The 15,364-nt window shown below is 46.8% G+C and overlaps 1 protein-coding gene across 1 annotated transcript in view; it reads left to right on the forward strand.

Annotated features, from left to right (window-relative positions):
• The window catches only part of LOC138582885 (bMERB domain-containing protein 1-like), a 544,844-nt gene that overhangs the window by 249,837 nt on the left and 279,643 nt on the right, over positions 1 to 15,364 (forward strand). The window contains exon 2 of the mRNA XM_069654591.1: positions 15,063 to 15,183. Within this exon, the coding sequence (XP_069510692.1) occupies positions 15,063 to 15,183 (121 nt within the window). The remainder of the gene's footprint in view (positions 1 to 15,062; positions 15,184 to 15,364) is intronic.

Genomic DNA, 15,364 nt, shown 5'->3' on the forward strand with positions numbered 1-15,364 from the left:
ACCACGAACACCAGCTCTTCCTTGACCCTCCATAGCTGTTCCAGTGCCAATCTCGCTTCTTGGGTCCGCAGATCCAACGTGTCCACAACCGACTTCCATGAGCCCTGTTGAAGGGCTGCCTAATATGAAAGCATTTGTCATCAGCCGCCGCCTGTTCTAGCTCGTGGATAGGTATTGAGTTGGAAGTGCCCTCCTCCACCACCAGCCTGAGATGCTCGTTGGCCTCCTCTGCACTGATGCTACTTTGTCCCTCTGGATCACACTGTGGGTGTCCAGACTGATAGTCGGCCGCATTGTTGTTGCTGGGCCAGTACACCAGGGAGACTCCATACTCAAGTAGCGCCAACATCCATCTTTCAATGCGGTCCGGAGGCTTAGACGACGACCCAGCTGAGATGGGCAGAAGGGGCTTGTGGTCTGTGACCACGGTGACCGGCCACTTCAGCACATAGAAGCAGAAGTGGTGACATCCCCACAGGACCACCAGGACCTCCCTTTCAATTTTGAATACTGCTGTTCAGTCTCTGACAGCGCCTTACTTGCATAGGCGTCCGGCCGGACCTCACCGTTGGCATCCGTCTGCGTTAGCACCGCCCCCAGACCAAAATGGGCTGGCATCCACCACAATTTCTGATGATAGGGCCAGGTCAGAGAAGGCCATGGTGTCCTCTGCTGTGAACGGCCCCTTCACGTCCTCAAACGCAGACTGCTCAAGGGTTCCCCACTGCCACGCAACGTCTTTCTTGGTCAATGCCTGCAGTGGTTCTGACCAGGACGCGAGGTTCCTGATGAACTGGCCACAATACGTGACCATTCCTAAGACGCTTTGGACCTCTGATCCATTCTCCTGGGGCTGTGCCGCCACAATGTCCTTTACCTTTCGAGGATCTGGCGACATGCCCCCTTCCTTGAACACAAAGCCATAGAACTCAATTGTCTTCTTAAGGAACTTGCACTTGTCCCTGTGTACTGTTAATCCAAGAGTCAGGAGCCGTTCTAGTGTTTTGGCCAGCATGTCTAGGTGCTCCGCCTCCGTCCCTGCAAATACCAGGATGTGGTTGCTGATATTCGATCTAGTTCAAACTCTGTCCACTCCCAAGGTAGGGCATAATGCAGTCCCCCCTTCTCAGGAGCTATGCGACTCCATTTCCACCTTCTTCATGACAAAGATTGCGAAAACTGAGGCCCGGTCGGTTACGAAGGCTATGGCCCCTGTGACACTTCGTCCCATGACAGGGTCCTGGTCCACCTTTCCTCTTTTTTCTAATTCTGCTGTTCTTTCTGCTATCTTGAAACTTAAATCAGCCTCTCCTGCCGATGCCATACCTCTGGCTCTTCTTCAGAAGACATCTACTGATTTAATTAATTACATTACCTCTGCTGTCAACATTTCATTTGCGACGGGAGATATTCCACTCTCCCTTAAACACACTTTGGTTATCCCTCTGCTGAAGAAGCCCTCACTTGATCCTGAGGTGTTGGCCAATTACCATCCGATTTCTCTTTTGCCGTTTTTGATGATGGTTCTGGAGGTGCTGGTATCTCCTCTTCTCTCAGTTTTCTAGAATCTTCTCATTTTCTTGACCCCTCCCAGTCAGGCTTTCGGCCTGGTAGAGGCAATGAGTCAGTCCTAAATTCAGTAATGGACGACCTGATGTGTCTGGTTGATCAGGGCGGTGTCGGGGCAGTCCTGTTATTGGATCTATCGGCTGCCTTCAACACCGTTGACCACTCTCTCCTTATCTCCAGGCTCTCTGAGGCTGGGATTACTGGCCAAGTGCTTGACTGGTTCACTGCATTCATCGCGGACCGTTCTCAATCAGTCTCTCTTCCTCCCTTTTGCTCTGCCCCTGCCCTTCTATCTTGCGGAGTTCCCCAGGGATCGGAACTATCCCCTATCTTATTTAATATCTATATAAGATATCTCCTGCTACTCATTGCAGCACACGGTTTCTGCTTCTATTCCTTTGCGGATGACACCCAGATCTTGGTCCGCCTTGATCTAACTAAATCTGAAACGGCATTCTGTTTTAGACACTGCCTTGAGGAACTGGGAGTATGAATGTGGCAGAACTGATTGAAACTTAATGGAAGTAAAACCAAGGTTCTTATTGTGAGCACCTCCAGTCCTCCACTATTCTGGACAGCCTATTTTTGGCCCTCATCCCTCGGTCCTCTTCCTATACCTGTCTCGTCCGTGCGTAATCTCGGTGTGCGGATCTCGGCCACACTGACCATGAATGAACAGGTCAGTGCGGTATGCAAATCCGGCCATTTTAAACTTCGGGTCCTCCGGAAAGTCCTCCCTTTCATTCCGATTGCAAAATAGGCACCAGTGGTTGCGGCTCTGGTCCTGAGTGTCTGGATTACTGCAACTCGCTTTATCTGGCGCAACCTGGCTACCTGATGGGGCGGCTGCAACTACTTCAGAACGCCATAACCAGATCTATCATCCGCCCTCCATTTGGTGCCCACATGACCCCTCTGCTACGGAAACTGCACTGGCTTCCTGTTTCTCCGCGGATTATGTTTAAATCCATGTGCATTGTGCATAGGGCTTTCTACGGCACCAGAGCCGAATACCTGCAAGCCAATTCCCCCGCTACTTGCCTACCCATGCCTTCCGCTCGCAAGCAGCCTTTCAGGTGATGGTACCCCGCTTTAGGCTGGCTCGCAAAGGTGGTCGCGCTTTTTCAGTGGCAGCCGCTAAAGGGTGGATGAACTTGCCCCTCCCCCTGCGTGAGACTTCCAATCATCTCACATTTCGGCGGACACTGAAAACTTTGCTCTTCTAATAGTGGCGCCCTGGAACCTACTCCTCACCATGTCTCTCTTAGCGCCATTATGCCCTTGACATATTGAAGACAGCCTCATAGCTCTGGCTCAGGCTGTGGTGCATGGTGAAAGTTGTTATATACTGTGAGTCTGTTTGTAGCACCACCTGATGGTATCCAGCCCGAAGGTCGGGCTTGGAGAAGAACTGCACGACTTGTAGTTCAGGGATAATGTTGTCAATCGTGGGGGTAATGTGACGCTCCCGCTTGTTCACCTTATTCGGGAGTCTCATGTCCACACAGATGCTCATTGATTCTGGTTGTTTGGGCTTTCTGGAGATGACGATGGGAGACACCCAGGGGGTCGGTCCCTCAACCTACTTGATAATGTCCAACTCTACCAGATTGAAATGGAACCCTGCATGTTTCAGGGTAATTGGTTTGATGGACTCATTGATGTGGAGCCTCACCGGATCACCTGCCATGCGGCGGATGCCCTCAAACAGCTGGTTGTACTTCCTCAGGAGCCCCTGCACATCCTCCACGTACACTGCATACGCAAAGCTCACAATTCCAAGTGCCTCTGCTGCTGCACAACTCAACAGGGTGTTGCTGCTGACCGTTGTAACGTAGAAACGGGCCTTGATGGACAACACCCCATGTTCCACGTTGGCTACAAATGCCCCAGCCAGTGGGATAGGTTGTTCACCGCCAAATGTGAAGATGTGTGCGGCTTCTGTAGCTTGGATGGCACCACCATAGCATTGTAATGCACCCTCGCCATGGCGTTGACAGACACCCCTGTATCCACCAGCACTGGCGGCACTCTGGACTCATTTACCTTCACCAGGCATTGTGGTTGTCTTCTGTTGGTGGACCGCAGAGGAATGACACTTGAGATGAAGAAAATGTTCTCTTCCTCCTCTTTATCATTGTCCTTGTGAGGGGCACAATCGTCGCCTTGATAAATCTGGGTGACGTTGGACGGGTGCTTTTGTCTGAAGAATCCCACTCTCACTTGCCCCCTTGGGACCACTACCAGCAATGGAGCTCTGCACATTTGGGCGTAGTGGTCCAACACCCTGCAGTGTCCACACGACTTTCCCTGCGCTCAGTATTCAGCGGGGAGTGGGAGATTGTACCCTCACTTGGTAAACAAGTCCATGCCTCTCACATTCCGGTCCCTCTGATTGCCGCTTAGACGTCTCGCTCCTCTACCACCTTGACCATGGCCCACCGCACACACATCTTCCATCTTCCCTGGGCACACAGCCGCCTCCATTCTTGCCGCCCTAACTTCTGACACCTCCTGGAAGCGTCCAAGTTCCAATATGTGAGGCAGAGTGATACCAGGCTCTCGCAGAACCTGCCTGCGCAGCTTGCCGGACTAACACCCCTGTGTCAGCTGGTTCTGTATCATTGTGTCTGCATTATCCCAGGCACACGGCAGAGACATGCGGAGCAGCCTGCCATAGAAGTTGTCCAGGGACTCGTCATCCTTTTGGTGGGCCCTACACATGCGCTCGTAATCAGCATTGGCCAGTGGCATGAAGTACTCCTGCAGTTCATTTTTGGCTGCGGCATTGGTAGCATTCGCAGGCTGCAGGGACTGGAAGACCTTGTGAACTGCTGGTCCTGCCGAGTACAGGAGTGTTGCCACCTAATTGGGTCACAGGACCACTTGGCACTCACCACAGTAACCCTCCTTCACCAATGTCCAAAACACTCAGGAGTAACAAAGAAGGAACTTCCATGCCACCTTAGTCGCTCCAGAAATTTAGTTGGGTGGGCCCAGGCGAGCAGAACAAAAATGGTAGGCCTCCCCCAGCTCTTCACCTCACATTCGATGTGATGAAAGTGTGCAAAACACTTCAAAAACAACAAATATGTAGCATCAGCTGTCCCCTCATCAGGGAATCCAAATATTGCATGCAGATGGGCGCACAGGTTGGTGTCCCGCCTCATCGCCACTTTTACAAGGCTCTAGTGTCCTCGGGCACCCCTGTGAACCCTCCGATGCAAACGGACTCACTCAACGCGTGCGTATGGTTCAGGCTCTCTGGTCGCTCTGCGGCAGCCGGGAACGCCCCTTTATTTATAACACACGCGCCAGAGTTAACGTTTCTCCGCCGCATGTGTATGCCCTCAAAAGATAGTGAGCTAAAGACTCTGGGTAAGTCTCTCATAACCAGAACTAATGTCTGGCAGAGAGACTCCCAGGACCCCCTTGTCAATTTGCATATTTAAGTAACTTTGGGTCTCACCCTAAGTTACTAGGGGAATCCAGACGTGGACCCCTTGCTCACTATTCTTAGAGAGGCACAGCTCCTCCCTACTGATGAGGTCCAACCAGACCGAAACACGTGTCTGGGGATGCTGTTGGTACTCTTGTTCAGAGGAGAATTGCCTAGCATTTCGGTGCTGGACTGCCCCAGTGCAGGACAAAGACTGATATGTTTGGGATATTTCCTCTCTGTGAAAGATAGTGAGCTAAAGACTCTGGGTAAGTCTCTCATAACCAGGACTAATGTCTGGCAGAGAGACTCCCAGGACCCCCCTTGTCAATTTGCCCTCAAGGGGACAGCCACCATAGGAGTTGGGGGAAGATAGCAACAAGCAGGGATGCAGCGATTCTGCAACTCCAGTTGTGGTACTATGACGGCACAATATGAGTTGCAGAATCTTGATTCAAAAGAATCACATAGGACCGTCACAACATGATGGCTGCACAGGTCTAGTTTGGTGCCTGTGTTTAGAGCTCAGCACACTGCCAAGCACCGCCTCTTGCAGTCTGAGAAGAGGCACCATTCACATTACATTTGCATGTGCGAGCTAATGTATACATGAGTCAGCGGGTCTGGTGATTATGCAGGTAGTCGCGTGTGAAGTGGGTCAGGGTGCTGTGCATCTGTCGAAAGGGAACTGAGGTTGGGCTGGAACAGAAGAGGAATGGCATCCCTGTCTGAGAAGCACGCTGATGCCAGGCAAAACATTTTACAAGTGAATGCTGCTTGAATACAGAATAATTACAACAGAATTATGGCATGGAAGCTCAGTGGACCAATGTGGCTGTCATAGAAATCAGTGCACAATCTTCTTCGTGTTTCCACTTGGAAAATTAGAAAGACTGACAGCCTTATATTCTTCCCTGGCTGCCAACTTTCCCAAGCCATGAGCCACCAAAAGCCAGTCTTGTATTTCAGCTAACAGCACCCGGCATGTTGTACATTGTAGGCCCATGCACATAATGGGAAATGTGATACTACAATCCCCAGAATCCATGATGCCCTTGTCTAAAAAGTTAAGAACTGGGTGAAGGTGGGCTTTCTTACATGGGACAGGTGACTTCTTTTTATTTTGCGGGTGCATGAGTTGAGTGCCATTGAGATGGGCAGTAATACAAACTATCAAGTACAGCACCTCGAAGCTGCAGTGCTATAGCGCACAGAGCTATCTATGACAAACTATTGCTGATTGCAGGGCAGGTCTCTGTGCAAGTGTCTTGTAATTGTTTTAGACCTTTACAGAGCATAGCACTGCAAATGCTCCCTCCCTTCCCCCTTCAAAGCATCCATAACATCAACAGCCTGCTTATGTTTGGTGTTAATGAAACACATGAACGTTGTTTATGCAGAGTTTTATGGACGGCGTTAATGCTGTACATATATTCCAATTGCTTATTATTTATTGTGGTTGGTTTCATGCTGTTTGGTTTGTCCTTAATTATAAAAATATTTTTCAAATAAAGAAATTAAATGAATGAATGGCAGCAGAGCAGTGTTCTCCACAGAGGAGCCCTTTGGAAGCCTCTGGGAGGAAGGGCCTATGGGGGCTCTCGGTTTGCAGACCCGGCTCCAGGAATTTTCATCTAGTTGGGCCCTGTTTGTGATCTGTGGGGGCAATTTCCATTGGGTATGGGTGTAGGAGCACCCTAAAAACATTGAGACCGATTTCCCAGATCCATGATCCAGCAAAACATGTATTTTCTGGATCTGGAACAATCCATTCGCACCCTTCAATTGGTTTAGTCTATTGGACTGCTTTAAGCAGCCTGGATTCAAACCAATGTTGTTAGGACCAGGGGCAAGACACTTACCACTAAGACTACTTGAATGTCTGATCAGCCTGCTCATTAGGATTGCACTCAGTGGCAGATGTAAGGCAAAGGGATTCATGGGCAAGACTGACAGAGGGCCATGGGTAGGCTCGGTATGGGGGAAGAGCTTAGGGCGGGAGTGGTTCATCGCTGTCATTAGTGCAACAAATGTTCCATGCTTTTAAGTAGTTTGGCTGACAAATTGATTTCCCCAGGATCACTCAATTTCTTCAAGTGGGAAATCTGCTCTCCCCCTCCATCCGTGCATCCCTTCCAAAAATTAAATGCTCTTCAGTACCCTTTCCAGAGCATTCAGCTCTCCTCTTCCATCTAGTCCTTTGTTCCCTTGCATAAAGTACCACACTACTTTGACTTTCCGTTTGCCACTAAGGTCATATTCCCTCCCTTCCCCCTTCTCCATAAGGAAAGCTATTGTCAAAGCATGAACAAGTAACAACTGTATACTGCAGACCCCTGAGCAAGAACCTGAGAGGTGAATCATTAATCATGCCCTAGGAACAAAAGTTATTCATCTTTTTTTAAAGAAAATCCTATAAATGAGTTATTAAAAAAAAGTAGAGAGAAGGAGAAGCAAGCAAAATAGCGTGGCAACATCAATTTACCTATCTTCCCTTGCTTTGCAATCTGCTCTTCCTTGTCTAATATATCGACTCCTCCTTCACTTTTCACCCTCAGTCACATTCCATGAGCTCCCCCTGACCACCGTTCCCAACTACCGCTACTCCTATCTTCCCCCACCATGCCTTCTTGGCCTGGCTCGGAGAATCGAGGATGATGCCTCCTCCTCCTCTGTGACGGCCGAGCAACAAAGGCCCCAGTAATTACTCAATGTCAGATGGTGTTCGCTCAGCAATGCCTCCCTGAACACTGTGGCTATTCCCAGTAGACCACAGAGGAGGTTATTGTGGTCTTGCCATCTTTTTGTGAAACACAGAACCCCTCCAGAATACTGAAGCAAGGAATAGGACATTTTATTTCTTACAAAAAAAGATTTTTCAGCACAAAATGTTATTTTCTGTTGCATTTGTGCAGCACATTCTAATTGAGTTGAGGGTGTGAGTGAGCACTAGCATGCAGGAGAGTGAACCAGGGCAGGGGGTGCAAGTTCATCTGGCAGAAGGTGCAGGTTGAGGGGTGTCTGGCCTCCTGGTATAGCTCCAGGTGTGGTGTGGCAGGGAGGAGGGTTCCTATATGTCATTGTCTGGTACATACTGTTTATAATATTCAATTGTCCATGATGACTTCTTGTTTGATGTGTTTGCTTTGATTTTCTGTTGAATGTTGCAATTTTGTTCAATAAAGGCAATGTTTTTCTGTTGAATGTTGCAATTTTGTTCAATAAATGCAACTTTATATTTTCCAAAGGAAAACGTATGTGTGTGTCTTCTTGGCGGCTCCTGACACCTGCACTTCCCATCCATTAAACCATGAGTGAGGCTTCTTTAGAATACATTTTACTGCAAATTTAATCACTTCTAGGGGCACCAAATGTTGGCAGCTAAGGCACAGTGAAATTGAATGATTTGCCCATGATCATACACGTTGGTTAAGTGGTAAATCCAGAATTTGAGCATAACCTTTCATTTAGGTGCTTGACCACGCATCTTGCCAGCTCAAGTTGATACAAATATGTGTTGAAGTTTGGTTTTGAATACATAAAATATTACTGAAATGTATACATATTAATTAAAAATGCACAAGTAACATGATAAATCAACCTGACAATGTATACATCACTGTAGAAACGTGCTGATGAAAAAGATTAAAGGGGTCATTTTGTTTTTAATTCTGAATTGGACAGAGGAGAAGGAACACTCCTATTTGCACACGGTTGAAAAAGGGCCCCTTGATGCAATTGTAATTGTTTACACGAAGTACTGGAAAAGTAAATAGTAAAACACAGGCAAAAACACCTTTGCGCTTCCTTTTTTCCATTACATGTCTGGAAAAGTGTGGATCCCTCCCACAATTAACGATTGTGGAAGCCATCTACAATGTATTTCTTTGAAAACTTCCTACTTTTACCGAGTGTGTTTAGGCCAGGTGGTTTTCATAGGAATCCATTGGTTTTCCACAAGCATAAGAATAAATGTGAATGGAATACCGATCAGATTTGGCAAGAGGACCTGTATGTGTTCCAAAACTTTGGGGCTTGTACAGGGAAAATAACTCCTCCCGAGTTATGGAGTTTGAATCTTGGTATATACATAGTGTTAACTTGAGCTGTTCTAAGTGGTGTTGTAGATGTGTGTTGGGTAAGTTGGTTAGAGATGTAGGATGGTGCGAGGTTAGCCCTGGCTTTGTGGGTAAGGGCAAGAACTTTGAGGGATATTCTGTGCTCTATTGGGAGCCAATGCAGATTACGTCTAGTCTCAGAGATATGCGACTTCTTAGGGATGTTGAGGGCTGCCCTAATGGCGTTATTTTGAGTAACTTGTAGTTTGCGAATATTTTTGCGGCTAGTGCCAAAGTAGAGGACATTACAATAATCTACTTTGGACAAGACTAACGTTCTAGCAAGAGTAATGCAGTTGGGAGTAGAGATAAACGGCCTACATGCGGTAATAAGTTTACATGTGTAGGCGGCTTAAGACGCTACTGCATTGGTTTGTTTGGTGAAGGATAATGGGGCATCGAGGTAGATAGTATTATTAGAGACAGGGATGGGGTTACCATCAACAGTGAACGATTTGAAAGCAGTATTTAGTTGTTTCGTCATTGAGACAAAGTCCATGGTGTGCCATCCACGCTTGTATTATTGCGTATATTTCATTGAGGGTTTTGCTATCAGTTTCATAGTCGCCAGAGATAGGAATGAGTATCTGGGTGTCATCCGCATAATTAGTATACGTGACACCCAGATAGTCAAGGATATCGAAAAGGGGCTTCGTAAATACATTATAGAGCGTTGCGGACACGCAAGAGCCTTGCGGGACACCACACGTTACTGGTGAGGGGTCAGTAGGAGAAAAGACCCTCATGGTTCTGTTAGCCAAGAAGGAGCTGATCCAGGCAGTGGCTGCGTCGGAAAAGTGAGCTGCAGATTTCAGTTGGTGGCAAAGCGTTTGGTGGTTGACCAAGTCAAAAGCTGCTGACAGATCAAGCAATAAGAGCAGTGCTAGTATGCCATTGTCTTTTAAAATTTGAATCTGAGTAGTGAGATCTATTAGGGCAGTTTCCGTGCCATGTCTAGGTCGGAAGCCGGATTGCCTTAGTCCCAGAAGATTGTTTGTTTCTAGATAAGCCTGTATTTGCAGGTAGTATTTGCAGGTAGGCTGCTCTATCTAGTATCTTTAGTAAGAAGGGTACAGTTGTTATCGGCCTATAGTTAGACGGGTTGGCTGGGTCAAGAGTGGGTTTTTTGATTAGTGGGATGACCCAGGCAACTTTTAAGTTATCAGGCACTACTCCGGTTTTGAAGGAGGCGTTGATAAGGTTAGTAATGAATGGTGCCAGTTCATGAGCTGCTGCTTTGATAATCGGAGCAGGACAAGCGTCGCCTTGGCAATTCGATGGTTTAAGTGTCCTAATGATGTTTTCTACTTCCCAAATTGAGAGGGGTGAGAAACTAAATGGTTTACAGGTTGGCTCAAAGGTAGGTGACATGTTAGGAAGTTGTTTGTGATGAGGGTCAGCGAGTAACAGGTCTTTTTTCGCATTCATTTTAGATTGTAAACGGGCTATTTTATCTAGAAGTTCCTTCTGGATGTTGCTGCAACATAGTGCATCTGTGACACATTTATCAATAGGGGCAATCGAGGATTCTAATTCTTTTAGAATCTTAAAAAGTTCTTTTGTGTTAGATTCCGCTTGTTCGATCCTTTTGTTATAGTTGTCTTTTTTGGAAAGTATAATAGCTTGTTTATAGCTAGAAGTTGCTAGAATTACTTCATTTTTATTATTTACTGAAGGGCACTTTTTCCAATGTGCTTCTGCAGTTCTTTTAGTTTTACGTAGTTCTCTAAGATGCAGTGTGAACCATGTATTCAGGTGACGTTGTGGTTTAGGTTTCCGCAATTTTAGGGGGGCGATGGTATTCAAGGCTTTCAGTATTGCCTGATTGTAAATGTCTACTAAGACTGTGGGGTCGGAGGTGGCCACGTTGTCAATAGGGGAAGTAATAGCGGTAGGAGTTTATCTGGTGTAATGTCTTTCTTATTTCTAGTGCGGGTGGCTGGAGCGATGATAGGCGCAGGGTGTTGTGTGTTGGCTTTGATGGAAAAGGTTATTTTATGATGATCCGACCAATTACATGGATCATTGGATAGAAGATCGATCGAGCATTTAAGGTTGGTGAGCCAGTCCAATGTTCTTCCTTTGATATGTATGGGCTCATGAATAATATGGGTATGACCCAAGTCTGATAGGGCATTAGCTAGATCACGGGCATTATTATTTGTGCGGTCATTAAAACCAAGGTTGAAGTTCCCTAGTAGGATAGTTATGTGAATTAGGTTTAGTGTCGGTGGATACAAGGGATACAATATCCTCTATGAATGAGGAAATGGGTCCTGGTGGTCGGTAGATAAGGGGCACTGTTGCTGTGTGGTTAGGATAGTGACACTTTGATGGACAGGGATTCGGCAGAGGGAATTTGAGCGTCCTGAATGACTAATGTCGTAGGTGTTTCTGAAGATGAGGGCAAGTCCACCTCCCTTCACTTGGTTGGTGTTTCTATCGCATCTTATGATAGCATAGTCATTTGGTATAGCAAGGGCCATAGATGCTCCAGAGGCTGCATTAAGCCAGGTTTCCGTAACTGCGAGGAGATCAAGCTTTTCATGAGTTATGAAGTCAGCGATGTCCAGTGCGTGAGCGGATAGGGACCTAGCATTCACCAAGGCTGCTTTGATGAATGTGTCTTTTGCAGGAGTTTTTTGCGATGGTAGAGATGGGCCATGTATGGTGATGGGGGCTAGCTTGCTGTCTAAATCAGTGGCCAGATTAGCTAGAGTATTGTTACTGCGCCCGAGTTTGTTGCTCTTGTTGGCGTGTGGTTGGGGTTTTTGAATTGCAATTGTGCTCGTAGTCTGGAGTTTCTTATTGAGATGCTTGGGTGGTAAGAGCATGGTAAGCTTGGGGCATAGTTGTTAGTGATGTTGTTACAGGATAGGGATGAGATATTATGAAGCTTCAAGTATGGACGTTGTTTTAGTGGGGTGGTTCTAGAATTGAGTCTGAGGTTTCTATTAGTAATAGCGCAAGGTTGATTGGGAGTTGGTCTGGTAGCAAAGTGGCGTATCCAGAGTGCTGGATCATCCAAGTAAGGGTTGTCAGTGTCCATAGTAGTAGTCCACAAGGTATGGGTAATAGCTAACTTAGGTGTGCTAGTGTGTGTGTGTTGGTTAGTATGTAGGTAGGGCTGGCCTGTCCAACGTCTAGTGTAAATGTACATTAGGTGGAGGAGTGTGGTCAGGCACCAATACATAGTGGAAGTAAGCTAAGCCAGTGGGCAGGGATGGAGGACTCAGAGTGTGTAGTGAGTACTATGTCTGAATGCAATGGATAGCAACAGGTGATGGTATAAGGCTAGTGGCACAGGCAGTACATGAGTTCAATTAAGAGCATGTAGTACAGGTTAAGGCATCAGGTGATAACATCAGGTGATGGCATAAGGCTAGTGGCACAGGCAGTACATATGCTCAATTAAGAGCATTTAGTACAGGTTAAGGCATCAGGTGATAACATCAGGTGATGGCATAAGGCTAGTGGCACAGGCAGTATATAAGTTCAATTGAGAGCACGTAGTTCAGGTTAGCTACCAATACATAGAACGGCACATGAGTTATGTTAGATGTAAATTGGCAAAGAGTGTTAGTGCGGCTAAGCATACAGGCAGCAAGCATATAGGAAATGATGGCAAAGTATTGCAGTAATTAAGCATAGCGCATGGAGATGGTTCAGGCAGTTACTGGCGCTTAGTGGATTAATCTACAGAATGCGGTCGAGTAGATGAAGTGGAGCATGGGTGCCGTGAGTGCTGGGGAGTCGCGAGAACAAACAGTCACATGCTTCTATGTCACCAATGTAATCAACAGTTATGTGCACAGCCAGCCAGCAAGAGCAGTGAGGGTGCGCATGTAATGGAGGCAATAGTGAGGACAGGGTCTGGAAGGATACATATAATTGTCGCGCATGAGTAATTACCAGCTACCAGCCAAATGTTTTGCACTGCACCTCCCATGATTGCGCACAATTGTCTTTGCTGGCTAGGGCTGTTGGAGTTAAAACCAAGTGGAAAGATACGCAATGAAGTGAGATCAGGTGAGAGAGAGACGTAAATATGATCAGAAAGGTGGCACACGCGGACACTGAAGATGGGTGGCAAAGGGCCCAGAGTGTGGGATGGAATGCCAGCGAGAGAAGCAGAAGTCCAAGAGAGAAAGGCTATAAGCAGAATTTTGGAAGCCCCATACTGAAATGTTTTAAAGAACCCTCTTGCAGGACATGCGCCCAACTCTCTTGGCCAAGGTCCTAGTGGCCTTCGGTGGCATCTACAGACCTGACTTTCAGCTGGAACTTGTGTGCCAGGCTCTCGAGTAGCATCGGAGGAAGTCCACGTCTTTTGCCTTCAGTGAATAGAGTAGCACAACCACTCTGAATCTTCCACAATGAAGCTGCTTTTGTATTGGCCCTTCTGGGTTTCCCTTTTTTCCTCTGAGTAGATACAAATTCTCAATTGTGAAACATCCAATAACGCCTAAATCTTAAATTGCTCTATCTCGTCATGCGCCACACTCTACCTGCTCTCTATAACGCCATCTTCACTGTAGCATGAAAATAGTTGGTGATGGTCAAAGTTTTGGTTTAGTTGGATTATCAGCTTTTTTCAGACTTTTATTTTGGTGCTGGATCACCTTTGGGCACCTCTAGGGACGGTTGTCAATGTCCACCCAGCTAATAACCATCTCATTCTAGGCATACAGCATCTGCTTCTGCCTTCATGCCAGCACCTAATGTATGAGATGCATAAATCTCGACCTAGCTGGGAAGCTTCCAGGGGACAAAGTGAAAAAATAGTAGTGGAACCACTGACCCCATAGTCACCCCCCAAACTCAAACCCCATACCTGGGTCCTTCCTTTCGTCCCCTCCACCCCCACACTGCTGTGTTTTACAACAGTACTATCAAGATTGAGGAAAACACAATGAAAGAAAATGCATTTAAATGACCACCATTTGTTTATCATTGTTCCTGACAGCATGCAGCTTTAAGCAACCCCCTCTTCCATTCAGCCACCATTTCCAACTCTTAAGGGACATGCCCGGGATTATAGGCAGCCCGACCCCCATTACCTGTATAGAAAGGGTGTCTGCAGGAATGCATGCTTAATGGTATAAGACAAACGCAGAGCTGTGTGGCATCTTGGATATAATGGGCGTTAAGTCCGATGCAGACTATACAAATAAACAACATCAATCCAGCACCTGCGATATAACGCAGTATTTACCAGCAGGGCCCAGGTTCGAATCCCCAGTAAATGAGAAGAAAAAAAATGCCCTTCCTGGAATGGTGCTCCTGGGCACATAATGCAGGGCTGAAGTTGAGGGACTACCTGGGTGGACAGCGTCCGACCACTTTTTTTGAGGTTCTATTTTGCACTTTTCTTTGTGGAAAAATGAATATGGTAAGTGGGGCTAAGGTATATAGGGGTGTGGGTTAGGGGTACCAAGTGGAGGGTTTGTAGCGTCTCCCCTGCATTTTGCCATAAAAAAAGTGCAAAATCGTTAAAAAAAAGTCTGAAAGTGTAGGCGGACGAAAAGAATTATGCAATGGTTCATAAAACCCTTTTTTGAGAGGACAGATGCTGCCACTCTGTGTTTTTAAGGAATTTAACAAAACTAAAACATTTTCTACAAAGTGTGCAGCTAAGTGGCGCGAACTCAAACCCTGGTTGAGCGTTTGAATGGCGACACGCTTAGCCATAATCCCAGATGAAGTCTGTAGCAGGACACCATTAAGTGTCTCTGATGTTCACTTCTTGTGACATCACTTCCCAGTGTGTGTGTCACAGTCCCACCACTTTTCCTTTTAGGACTTCAGCTCTGATAAGGGAACAGTGGCTAATTTCTGTGAAAAGTAAGGGAACGTCGTACCCTTTAGTTCACGGCCATTTTGACCTCCGGAAGCTTCTATTGTTAATTTTGTTCTCTGTTTTCTCTTGTCTGCAGATGCTGATGTCGTCTCCATGGCTGACTCCACGACAACCGTGGATGACATCGAAGACGAGCTTTTAAAAATTGAGCGGATCCGGGAGGTATTGGTGAGACGGGAATCAGAGCTGAGATACATGTGAGTCTTGATGGCTTCTCGTCATTTGTTGAAGCAGGCCGTCTTCTTTGCACACTGACATTTGTTGTTTCAGCACTATCTCTTCCAGGTCCTGACCAGCCCCTTCCTGTGGTGGTCACGATCCTGTTTCTTCAGTGCATTCTGATTACATTTTCATGCTCGAAGGAGTCCAAAAAACATG

The sequence above is a fragment of the Ambystoma mexicanum genome, chromosome 3q, assembly GCF_040938575.1.
Source record: "Ambystoma mexicanum isolate Mex_15411 chromosome 3q, UKY_AmexF1_1, whole genome shotgun sequence".
Lineage (NCBI taxonomy): Eukaryota > Metazoa > Chordata > Amphibia > Caudata > Ambystomatidae > Ambystoma > Ambystoma mexicanum.